Below are 11474 nucleotides of genomic sequence, written 5' to 3'. Positions count from 1 at the left end.
AGGCAAACGCCCTCCATTCGTATAAATCGACGCGCTTCGTGAAGACACTCAGTAAGCACAACCAGCACATTTGGATATATATCTTTCATCTTTTCATTGCTATAGGAAAAGGCGACGGCCTGAGAGGGCCAGAGCATCCGTGTCTCGTAGCGTCACTCACGTCTTGTTCAATCTACAGCACTACCTCCAGTCCGCATCTTCCAGCTCGTCGGCGATAGCCGTTGCCATAATATCGTCCCGGCGAACACGTATCCCCAGACCACCTATATTACACCAATTCATCGAAATCCGCTAAAAGCATCGCCACCACCTTCTCCACCCAAGTTTCACTCCTTGCCCTCATTTCTTGCCACTATCGGGCTCAAGATCCGTCGCCTTGAACACATCTCGAGGCTTGAGCTCTGCCTCTGTCACCGTCTTCTTGGGATCGGCCTTCCTAGTCCTCAGCGCGTCAGCTTGCGCTTTAATGCGCTTATAAGCAGCCTTCTTGTGAACCTGAGTGCGCACACCATCCATGCCGCGAGGATCACCAGGATATGTGGCCTTATCCAGGGCCCTATGTGCGTTCACCGAGTCAGTGGCCTCGTAAAAGAGGGCACTGATGTTGTCCGCCCAGTAAACAAGGCCCTTCTCGGCTATGATCTTGTTGAAGAGCGCTATGATGACCTCGCGCTCTGCTTGCGACCAGGCATCGTTCAGCTTGCGGTTCGGGCCATGGCCCTTCTTGGTCTTCGGCTTCACGGTCTTCTGGGCGGTCTTCCGGACGGCCTTCTTGGCGCGCTTCTTCGGTGATGCTCCACCCTCGTCCTCTTCTTCCACTTCCGCGATGTCTTCTTCTCCATCCTCATTCTCGTCTTCGCTCTCATTCTCCGCGGCTGTGGTCTGCCTAGTGCGTTTCGTGCCTTTCCGAGGTTCTTTCGCTTTGTCGGCGACATGAACTTTGCGACCGGACTGACGGACCGGTGGAGATGCGTTGTTATCGTCGGGGGCGGCGGTGGGCTTTCGGGCCCTTCTGCTTTTCCGGCGTGTAGTCTCCTCCGTGGCTGGTGCGTCTTCTTCCGCCGGCGAAGCACTCTCTGTAATCTCAAACCCGTCTTCGGGCGGAGAGCTACGAGTGGAGCCTTCATACATGTCGTCGTCAGAATTCCCGGTAGCGGTGCGATTCTCATCCGTGTCTGAGCTTGTAGGACTATGTCCCAACGACTTAGGGAACCTTGCGCAAACGATCCGGTACAGGAAGTCGAACATCTTGTTGTTCTGCCTCGGGTCTTCGATCGGCAAATCGATACCAATCTCTTCGCGGATCTCTCGGTACTTGTCGAAGACTTCCTGCTCAATTATCCACATCTTGCCCCTCATGAACTCCCCGGCCTTCATCGCCTTCCGCGCAAATTCATCCGTCTTCCTCAACGCCCAGTGTACCAGCTCTTGCTGTTTGAGTAGGTATTCTTCTTGGCTCCGTTGAACTGCATTTGTGTTCTGGTCGGGAGTAGTCTCGGAGGTGTGTTGTTGGGCGTCCCTGAAGAACCGGCGAAAGACGTAGTAGTAGCTCGGGCCTGTCGGCGGGAGTACTGTACAGATGTGCAGGGTGGCGGCGGCGAGCGCAAAGCCGGCTTGCAACTCGATGAAAAGGCGCTCATCAACGCTCCAGAGAGTGCGCATTACCTCATCGGGAACGTCTTGGGTGGGTGCGGGTGCGTCCAGGGAGCGGCTTTCTTCTGGAGACGCCGCGTCTTCGATGCTCCGGAGAGTGCTCGCTGCTTCATCGGGAACTTCTTGGGTGGGTGTGAACGTGTCTCGGGGGATGCTTTCCTCTGGAGACGCCGCATCTTCGATGTTGCGGGAAGTGCGCGCCGCTCCATCAGGAACATCTTGAGTGGGTGTGGATGTGTCCTGGGGGCGGCTTTCTTCTGTGGCCACCGAATCTTCAATGCTCATTGGAGTGCTCGCAGCTTCATCGGGAACACCTTGAGTGGGTGTGAACGTGTCCTGTGGGCGGCTTTGCTCTGGAGACGCCGCATCTGATAGGATGATGTCATTCATGATGCCTATGCGAAGAGCTTTGGCGGACGCTTCGTGTTGAATTAAGGCGCTTAGAGTGCGACAAAGGGTTGCGGGTGTCTTTATCGAGTTGATTGTAGGTGGTTGCTAACATGTAGCAAATAGTTACCGACTACTCACTGTTGTGATGGTCAATGCGCGCTGGCTACCTTGAGTTCTCAAGCACGCAATGGATTAGCGCCGTCGATTTGTCGCTTTCACTACATCATTTGGCGTACACTGTTAACAGTCGAGTACCAGATCTAGTCAAGCTCACACTACGCTGATGATCCGAACTTGAAGGAGACAGCAAACATCAATCATACCCACTATCTACGGCCTTTCCGCCTCGTCCTGATACCAATCCATAATCTCTTCATCCCCAACAACCACAGAACCATCATTACCATCCCGTTGCAAATCCCTAACAGTCTCAACAGTCCAGCCCCCAAGCACACCAAACCTCTCCCGCATATCCTCCAACAACACCCTCGCCCGTTTCGTCGCAGGACTCTCCGAGCACTCTCTATACGACTCCGCAAACAAATCGCCGTCATCATCACTATCGTCATCATCGCTATCACCAGGGTGATCAACACCTTCCCCTTCGTCGTCGCTGTCGATGTTGTACGCCCAAGGATTCCCCAACAAATCGGGGTTCACATTGCCCGATCTCGAAAAATTGGCATTCGAGGTTACACATGCCTCATCTTCATCATCCGATAACTCATACTCCCGTCCTGCATCTTGCTGGCGCTGGCGCCGCGTCTCCCTAATATGCGATTCCTTGACCAGGAAAGTCGAGAATCTGTTCCTTGATTCATGTCGCGGTGGCAAGGGAATACGCTCACCGTCTCCATCGTAAACCCAAACGGGCGTTGCTATCTGGCCCGGTACCCAATCTCCAATCCATTCACCGTTGCGGTCCCGACCTTTTACCGCTCCATCGGCAAGCATCTGGTGTTCGAAGACGAGGCCTTCGCGCATGTGGATTTCGCGCTGGTAGTGTGGTCTTTTGTCGATTTTCTTGATACGCTGTCCGTTTTCGGACTTCTTGTAGCCCAAGAATCTTTTTCTGCGGCTGGGGTCGGAGGGGCTGTGTTCGGGGTCGTGTTCGGGGTCGTGTTCGGTGTCGCTGAGGGGTTCGTAGACGTGGTCTCGCGTTTTTATGGTCTTGAGGATGGTGGAGACGGGGGTGTCGAAGGATGTGGGCCAGTTGAAACTTGTTTCTAGACTGCCGTGGTGGGTTTTGTGACCTTCTGGTAGTAAACTGATTGTGAGCGGATTGCGGCTGAATTCCTTCTCCTTCTCGGCTCTCAATCTCTCGTACGCTTTTTCGTCGATACTCCATGTAATCGCCTGCATTCTACCCCTCCTTTCGAGCCGCATATCCCGGCTTCTCTGCGCTTTCGTCCGATACTCCTCTTCATCCTCCGCCCTATCTATCTGCTGCCGTCTCACACGCGGAAACCTTTCTTCGATATGACGACGGCGGTGGTGATAGCGTGGCGTACTCCGCGGCGTAGTACCACGAGGCGGTTGGCTATACCGATGCGCATTCTCAGGAGCCACAACGCCAGGAACGCGCTTTCGATATCCGAGACACGCTCCTTTGTACAGGTCGATCATGTGCTTTACCCATACCATGTAAGGGTCGTGGAAGGCGTCGGTGTAGGCGTTGATCTTCGTTCGGTCGAGCTTGTTCTGGTTGTTTGTACCGGGCTTGTGAGTCTTTGATTCCTGGGCCTGGTGGGTTTTTGGTGGTCTTCCTACTGTGTCCTCATTTGGATCCGATTCTCCGCCTTCTCTTCTTGCTTGCGCGCTGAGCGATCCAAGTGCTTCTTGATATCTTTGCTCGGCAGCTGTTTCCCTGTATATCTTCCAGGGATCGTGTCCTCTTCTATTCCACACATTCTGGTAGTATAGGAAGTCTTCCCAGGCAGATTGCGCGTATCGGTACTCGACGAACTTTCTCCATGTCCTGTGCTCGTCGTGTATAGCCTCGCGCGTCCTCCTTTCTCGTAGTACGGCTCTTTTCATCGCCGCTTGTTGCGTGGCGTCATGGATGATGCCTGTTTCTACGTCCGTTTGTCGTTCAAATGGTTGCCATCTCTCCAGCGCTTCTTTGTTGTAGTCGTCGATGGTCTCTTCGATCGCCGGGTCTTTGGCCGCGGCCTCAGCTTCGCGTAGCCATTTTTCCAGAGCGGCCTTGGTTTCAGCCATCCATGCATTGAACTCTGCCGGCGTCGTCGGATTAGCGGGCCAGTTTTCTTGGACGGTAGGATTAACCAGCAGGGATGATGAAGCTGTCTGCGCGGCCCCAGGCGCATCCTTGGTTTGTGATCTAGTCGCCGCCACCATCGTGTCAGGCACTTTTTCTGAGTCGTCCTACGAAGCGTTAAATGGTATTGTGCGGAGCGACAGGTATCTCGAGTATCGAGGACGATACGGACAACGTAGCCATTTTCAAGGTCGGAGTTTTCGCTTTGTTCGTCGTCTTTTTGAGTGCCGGTACCTCCCGATACTAGGGTGCTTTGTTTATGATAAAGAAACGTTTTCAGCGTCACATGGATGTCATCGAGATAATGAATAGTGCACAGTGTATTTCATTGTTCTAGCTAGGAGTGGCTAGTGACCAATCCAGTAGCTTCGTAGTTGACGAACTTTGCGCTCCAACACCCGACTTGCTATCCAGCGGCATCATCAGCATCCTCATCTGCTCCATTATGCCTCCTCATCCGTATCTTCCCCCGAGGTCGTGATATCTGAATCGTAGGCCACATCCTTTTGCATAGCTGCAGCCCGATCATGCTTCGCTTTCAAGTTGGGGTCTTTGTCAGACTCTTCCTTGATCTTCATCTGTCGCGCGCGTTCGACTGCGTCATGCATTCGAGGGATGGCAGCTTCGCGTGCGTCAGCCAACTCGAGTTCGTCCTCCGATAACAGCCTCTTCTTGTGGAGATCGCGGATGTCACCTGTGTAGCCGAGGGGTGGAATATCAGCGGTGTTGAGCAGGGCAGTAACTTCCGCCGCTCCGGCTCTGCGTGCAGATTTCTCGTGCCAATCCTCCACGTTGACCATCTTGCCCTTGCCCTCATATTTTTCTTTCAGATCCTTGTTGAAGAACTCGCGATTAAAATCCTCATTTGTCTGCCTCTGAATACGGTCTTCAAGGTTCTTCTTGGTTGGTTCGATCCACGCATTCTCACTAGGCTTCTTGTTCTGCGCCTCCCGATGCGCCTTAATCGCCTCCTCGTTATTCTTGGGAAGTTCGGTCCATGTGTAGCCTTTAGCCTTGAGATCGGCAATGACGTCTGGATGAGTGGATATTGGTGGTGTCTCAACGGGCTTAACGACTCGCGGCTTCGACTTCGGTTCGGGCGCTTCCGTCGTTTTCCGTGAATCAGTCATCGTTTCCTTGGCGGGGCTCGTCTTCTTGGTGCTTTTCTCTGGAGGAGGTGGCGAAGAAGAACGGGCGCTTGACCTGCCCGAGGTGGCCTTACTAGTACTCCGCGTGTTTGGTGCGGGATTGCTGGTTGTAGGCTTTGTTGTTGTAGGCTTGGTGACTGTAGGCTTAGTTGTCGTGGGCTTAGTTGTCGTAGGCTTGGTGACTGTAGGTTTAGTGACTGTAGGCTTGCTTCCTGTAGGCTTGGTGGTCGATCGTTTGCTTCCAGGAAACTTGCTGGCTGTGCTGTGTCTAAGCTTCAGCTTGACTATCAGGCGCTTAGCTTGTTGTTCGCGCTCAAGAATCTCCATGCTTTCGAGTTCTTCGTCGGTGTCAGGTGGTGTGGTAAGAGTAGAACCATCGGAGACATTACCGTTGTCTTCTTCCTCAGCTTGCTGTTCGTCTTCATCTTCTTCACCTTCATCCTCAGCTTCATCTTCATCTTCAGCTTCATCTTCTTCTTCACCGTCTGCATCACCAGCCGCGGTAGTGGGAGAAGTACCGACAGCTGGTTGCCAATCTCCTTTGATATACTGCTCGATTTCGTCGTCGGTAATGGTAGGCATCCATGTATCATCCTTCTTGCTCTTTTTGAGCTTAGGCTCGAGTGCTTTCATACGATCTCGCAGGCCACGGATTTTGGTATCAGCACGGTTGAGGTACGAATTCAGTCCACCCGGGGGCCTGGTACCGAGACCCTCCTCTATGAGTTTGCCGCTCTTGTCCCGAATATCGGTCCGGTCCTCAAAGTAGTCGTTGAAGGCCTTGTAGATGAGTTCGTTGTGGGGCGCGACGAACGTGTCGGTCTTCCCAGTGGCAGCTTCCAGGAGCTTTTCGTGGAACAGCTCGAGATAGGCAGTCTCGAATGGAGTCCATGGTGTGTGTGTGACTTTGGGAGGGAACTTCATGTTTTGGACGAAGATTTGGTTGCGCCACTTGTTGATGTCCCTGATGTGGTCCTTGGAGTTCCAGTCGATATCAGTCGCTTCCCGCCTTTCGTATGTAAAGACTCGATCTTTCTCGTTCCTGTCATGTCGATGGTGGAACGTGAGTGTCAGTCGATTTGCCTGATCCTTACCGACGACTAGCGTCGAGCGTTCGTCGCCGTCTAAGATCTCCCATTCGAAGTTGGCGTCTTCGTCTGGGGCCTTGACTGCTTTTGACCCGGGATGCGCTGGCTTCCTCGGCTTCTTGCCGGTGCTGGCTGCGGGTGGTGTCTCACTACCGCTCTTCTGGTTTCGTGGAGATGTGCGCGTGGGAGTACCGCCAGTCTTGGCTTTCTTCGCGGGCTTTGGCGTAGTAGGCTCTTGGTTCTTTCGCTTGGGAGGCATCGCGGCGGTACTGGGTGGTGGATCGTTACAGTTGATAAACGTGAGCAGCGAGTATGAACTTGGAAAGCAACGGATGGGAAGCGGGGTATAAAGCTAATGGAGAATCCACCAGAGTGACTGAGAAGCCTAACTTCTTGCTGTAGACCTTTCACGAGTCGTCACTAGATCGTTGTGAAAGATGTGAAGAACAGTGTAGCAAATTCCAACGGTAGTCAAAGCTTGTATCCGAAAAGAACGACATAGTGAAGGAGAGCGTTTATCAATCATTGTATGATGGAGCACTGTTTCGGCCAAGCGATGGTACTTGCTAGAAGTCGATGTATCAAGTTGTGGATGGAGCGCTTTGTTGTTTTCCGGATGGTGTATATAGGTCCAAATTTGAACGGCGAATCGCTGAAGTGGGCAAGGTTATGACAACGCGCGGAAGGTATCTCTTATCTCTTCCGCGATGAAAGGGTTTGCGAAGAACCTAAGCTTGCTGCTGTTAGTCGGTTATTATGATATTCACGTGGACCTGATTGAAATTTGTTCTTAGCAAAGTGCAAGACACCACGAGCAGGAGCATACTAGGATGTAACAATGATGAATCAGCACGTTGACACTATTGAATAGAGTTCTACCGCGTCCAGCAGTCGGTGTAGCCGCCAGGTATGATGTGTGGTGATACATGTCCAGCATATGGAAGATTTCGATCACGGTAGTCGTCAACGGAGATAACTGTAGACTCGCATCAGCGGAGAATACCACTGATCGTCGCGATCCAGAACCTAGACTACGCGAGTACATCTAGTTCGGCGCGAGAGACGGAAAAGATGGGCAGTTCGTGTGGAGCAACTGTGCCGTAGCAAGAGGCGGTCTGCAGGGGCACTCGAGTAGTCTCTTGTTAATCCCTGGAGGTGTTGAGGTACTATTACCACCCGTCCCGGTTAAGCGATGCCAAGCACGACGGAGGACGCTGCCGACTCAAGAGGGCATGGGAGGAGTGCAATCGCTCGATGCGGACGGAGGGGGTTGGAGGGAGGGCTTGGTGAGGAGGATGCGGAGTGTCGGCGGCGGTGATTGGCTCCGGCGCCGAAATTAGCGTGGGTGTTGCATGTTTACGTCGCGTGTCCCTCGTGCACGCCATTTGCGCGTGCATGGCTGTGACAGCTGCCAGTGGCAGCGTCGTGACATCAGCGCGCCCTCGCGCAATCAGTGGCATCAAGGGCTCGATCCATAGGAAAAGCGGAGGTGAGGTCGGTGTAGGTGGGATGCGGGGCCAGGGGCAGCAGCTGGTCCCGCCGTAAATTAAGCAGCAAAGGCGAGTGTGGACCCTGACCAAGAGGGTCTAGCTGGCTGCGGGCCTAGTCCAGGGCCTCCTTGATGCTCCTTTCGAAGGCCGTTGGGGAAATCATTCCCTCTTTTGCGGTCCGTCGCGCTCTTTTCGTGCTGCCGTGAGCTGTTGCGCCGTCGCTCTGACTTTCTTCTGTCGCATGAATGCCGCCTGCAGAGTAATACCCAGAGAGTCACAGCGTGCACGACTCAAGCCGGCGCCAGCATACTAATTCCACAGAAGTGAAACACGCTCTACACCAGCACCACCGAACCGAGCGCCACAGGTAAACAGGTCTGTCCTTTCTACCTGCCGCGGCGGAGAGCAAATTTCCGCTCCGTCATATCGAACCACCACCGTGAAGACAGCAAACATGTCCAGCGGAAGCATCACCATGGAGGTGAAAGAAGAAGCCGTCGAGCGCGCGCCCAGGTCACACGTGGACAGCTCGCCGCTGCCGACAGACTCGATGGTCACAGTGCCCCTCTCCGAGACGGACGGCAGAACCCCAGAGGAAGAGGAAGGCGCGAGGGAATCGGTGATGCGGCCAGAGATTATAGTTGAGGAGCGAAGAGCATCATCACGAACCAACTCAACGGAAATCCGCAATGCCTTCGGACGCCGGGCGAGCCAATCCAGTGTCGACACACCCGCCCCGACCAGCCCTACCATCTCAGTGCGGGACACCGACGCACCCGTCTCCCCCAAGACTGCAGCGCCAGACTGCAGGGGGCGCCGTACTAGCAATGGCTCGGGAAAAAGCGAAGAGGTCGACTGGGCTGAGCTAGAGAAAAAGGAAGAACAGGAGCCCGAGGGCGAGGAGGAGGTGTGTAGACGGCCCCTGTGTGAACAACGAATGCTAACATATCTAGGCCATGGCCCTGCTGCTCGCCCGACTGGAGCAGGAGAACGAAGCCATCCTCTCAAACTCAAAGTCCAACATGAAGGTCGCCCGCGCCCGCAGCCAGTCCCGGCCCCCCTCCTTCAACCAGCTCAAGCGCCTCGTGGCGGATGACACCTCCACCATGCGCTTCTCCCAGCTGCCCTCGCCGCCCCCGATGACCGAACTCGAGTTCTGGGCTGCCCTCGTACGCGACTACCCGCAGACCGTCCACAGACTGCCCACGCTCTGCTTGAATAAGATTCGGGGAGGCATACCAGCGCCGCTGCGGGGCGTCGTCTGGCAGAGTGCAGCTGGCTCGAGAGAGAAGCTGATCGAGGACCAATATGACTCGCTGTGCGGAGAGTCGAGTCCGTACGAGAACATCATCAACAAGGACTTGGGACGCAGCTTCCCCGGTGTGGAGATGTTCAAAGACCCTGAAGGCGAGGGGCAGAAGATGCTCGGCCGCGTGCTCAAGTGCTTCAGCTTGTACGACCACAAGATTGGCTACTGCCAGGGTCTTGGTTTCCTCGTTGGCCCGCTGCTCATGCAGATGGGCGACAAGGAAGCCTTTTGCGTGCTCGTGAGGTACGTCATCGCACTTTCCTCGCAACGTCAGCGACTAACAACACCAGGCTCATGGAAGACTACGATCTGCGCTCGTGTTTCCTGCCGGACCTCTCTGGCCTCCATCTCCGCATCTTCCAGTTCCAGAAGCTGCTCCACCAACACATGCCTCAGCTAGCCCAGCATCTCGACGATCTAGAAGTGCAATCCGCATATCTATCGCAATGGTTCCTGTCTTTCTTCGCTGTCACATGTCCGCTACCCATGTTGTTTCGCATCTACGACGTGCTATTTGCCGAGGGCGCATCCGAGACGATCATGCGGGTAGCCCTCGCGCTAATGAAGCGCAACGAGCAAAAGCTGCTGTCCCTGAGTGAGTTCGAGGACGTAATGCAGTTGCTTTTGGGGCGCCAACTCTGGGACCCATACGGGCGGAACGCGGGGTCGGCGGATGAATTGGTCGGTGATTTCGTTGGTTTCACAAACGACGTGACGCGCGAGCGGTTGCAGGGATTGGAGCAGCAGTACAAGGAGGCCCAGGAGAAGGATTCGTCCAAGCAGCAAGTCCAGAAATCTGCCACGAGCTTCCTGGGCCGCCTGTGGGGTCCCTCCAACTCTTCGACCAAGTCCGTTTCACTCAGCCCGGGTCTCTCCGCGCCTTCACGCCCTGTTAGCTTCCTCAGGCGCTCGGCGTCCAAGCAGAGTCTCGCCTCAACACTCAACTCTACTGCCGAATCCGATGCTTCTGCTGCGACACAAAGTACAGCCATGACGGATATTTCGCGCGCCTCGAATGGGGATGCGCTGTCGATGAAGTCGGGCCACGGCTCCATGGCCATGGGCGCATCGTCCAAAGACCGGGACCTACACTATCAAATCGAGCAACTCCTCATGTCGGTAAGCCAACTGCAACGCCAAAACAGCGAACTCGAAGCCGCCCTCCAAAAGCAGCGCGAAGACCGCAAAGAAGACCACCGCATCGTCCGCACCGTCGTCGACAAAGTCCGCAAAAAGACCACCACCCTCGCCGCACCCTCAACCCGTTCCTCACGCCGCCGCACAACAATAACCTCTGCGACATCACTTCCCCCCTCCGACGACGCCCCCGCCCCCGAATTAACCGAAGAAGCCTCTGAAATCGTCGAAACGCTCGAATCCCGATTTCCAGCAGCCACACTGCACCACCGCGCCTCCTCCATGTTCGAAACAAAAGCCCTCCTCCGCGACAACTTGTCCCGCACAAAAGAGCAACTCGCCAACGAGACCCTGCGCGCCAACGCCCTGGCCCGCGATCTCTCGGACCGCGACGCAGAATTGCAAATCGCACGTGACGCGCTCAAAGACACTCGGCACAGGTTGCAAGATAGCTACAACGCAAACCAGCGCCTCGAGAAGTCCATCCAAGAACTGCGCCAAAACGCGCGGAAACAGTCTGCAGCTGCGAGTTGGACGGGCGTGGATCATAGTAGCCATGGGAATGCACCAGACACACCGCCTACATTGTCGAGGTCTACAACGAGTGATTCTATCAACACGAGTGGATTGCGGGAACTGAGGCTGGGTAGAACGAATAGCCAGAAGAGTGAGAGAGGGGGGTATTACAATTCCCCTGCTCCGCCGGTCCCGTTTTCAAAGAGGAGTAGTTCGCTCGCTACACAGAGTGTGCTTGCGACTGAGAATAATACACCCGCCGACAGCGAAGCTCTCCTTTTGGAACTTGTTAACGCTAAAACTGCGGAGGCTGTAGCACGGCAAGAGTTGGAGGAGATGAGGAGTCGGTTTGAGGGCATGAAGAGGGTTATGAGTGGTGGGGTGGTGGGGGTGGTGGGGGCGTCACGCTAGGTGGTTTTATGCGAGGCGTCGTTTCGCTGGGTGCTCGGACGGATGATCCTGCAT

The 11474-nt window shown here is 54.8% G+C and overlaps 4 protein-coding genes across 4 annotated transcripts; 1 reads left to right on the top strand and 3 right to left on the bottom strand.

The window, feature by feature from the left end:
• Window positions 1-339: 339 nt before the first annotated feature.
• Window positions 340-2043, bottom strand: J4E92_009070 (uncharacterized protein; the record flags this gene model as incomplete). Its single annotated transcript, XM_051500419.1, has 1 exon — window positions 340-2043. The coding sequence occupies one exon, from the start codon at window positions 2041-2043 to the stop codon at window positions 340-342; it is 1704 nt and encodes a 567-aa protein (XP_051349245.1).
• A 330-nt stretch (window positions 2044-2373) lies between these two features.
• Window positions 2374-4401, bottom strand: J4E92_009069 (uncharacterized protein; the record flags this gene model as incomplete). The annotated part of the gene is made up of 1 exon (XM_051500418.1): window positions 2374-4401. One exon carries the CDS (start codon window positions 4399-4401, stop codon window positions 2374-2376), a length of 2028 nt encoding a protein of 675 aa, XP_051349244.1.
• A 363-nt stretch (window positions 4402-4764) lies between these two features.
• On the bottom strand, window positions 4765-6816 carry J4E92_009068 (uncharacterized protein; the record flags this gene model as incomplete). Its single annotated transcript, XM_051500417.1, has 1 exon — window positions 4765-6816. The coding sequence occupies one exon, from the start codon at window positions 6814-6816 to the stop codon at window positions 4765-4767; it is 2052 nt and encodes a 683-aa protein (XP_051349243.1).
• A 1685-nt stretch (window positions 6817-8501) lies between these two features.
• Window positions 8502-11420, top strand: J4E92_009067 (uncharacterized protein; the record flags this gene model as incomplete). The annotated part of the gene is made up of 3 exons (XM_051500416.1): window positions 8502-8954; window positions 9001-9599; window positions 9647-11420. The coding sequence occupies 3 exons, from the start codon at window positions 8502-8504 to the stop codon at window positions 11418-11420; spliced, it is 2826 nt and encodes a 941-aa protein (XP_051349242.1).
• Between the last annotated feature and the right edge of the window lie 54 nt (window positions 11421-11474).

This window comes from Alternaria infectoria, assembly GCF_024043175.1.
Source record: "Alternaria infectoria strain BMP 0036 chromosome Unknown scaffold_21, whole genome shotgun sequence".
NCBI lineage: Eukaryota > Fungi > Ascomycota > Dothideomycetes > Pleosporales > Pleosporaceae > Alternaria > Alternaria infectoria.
Note: the sequence above shows the minus strand (reverse complement) of the source record. Positions and strands in the feature narration are given on the sequence as shown.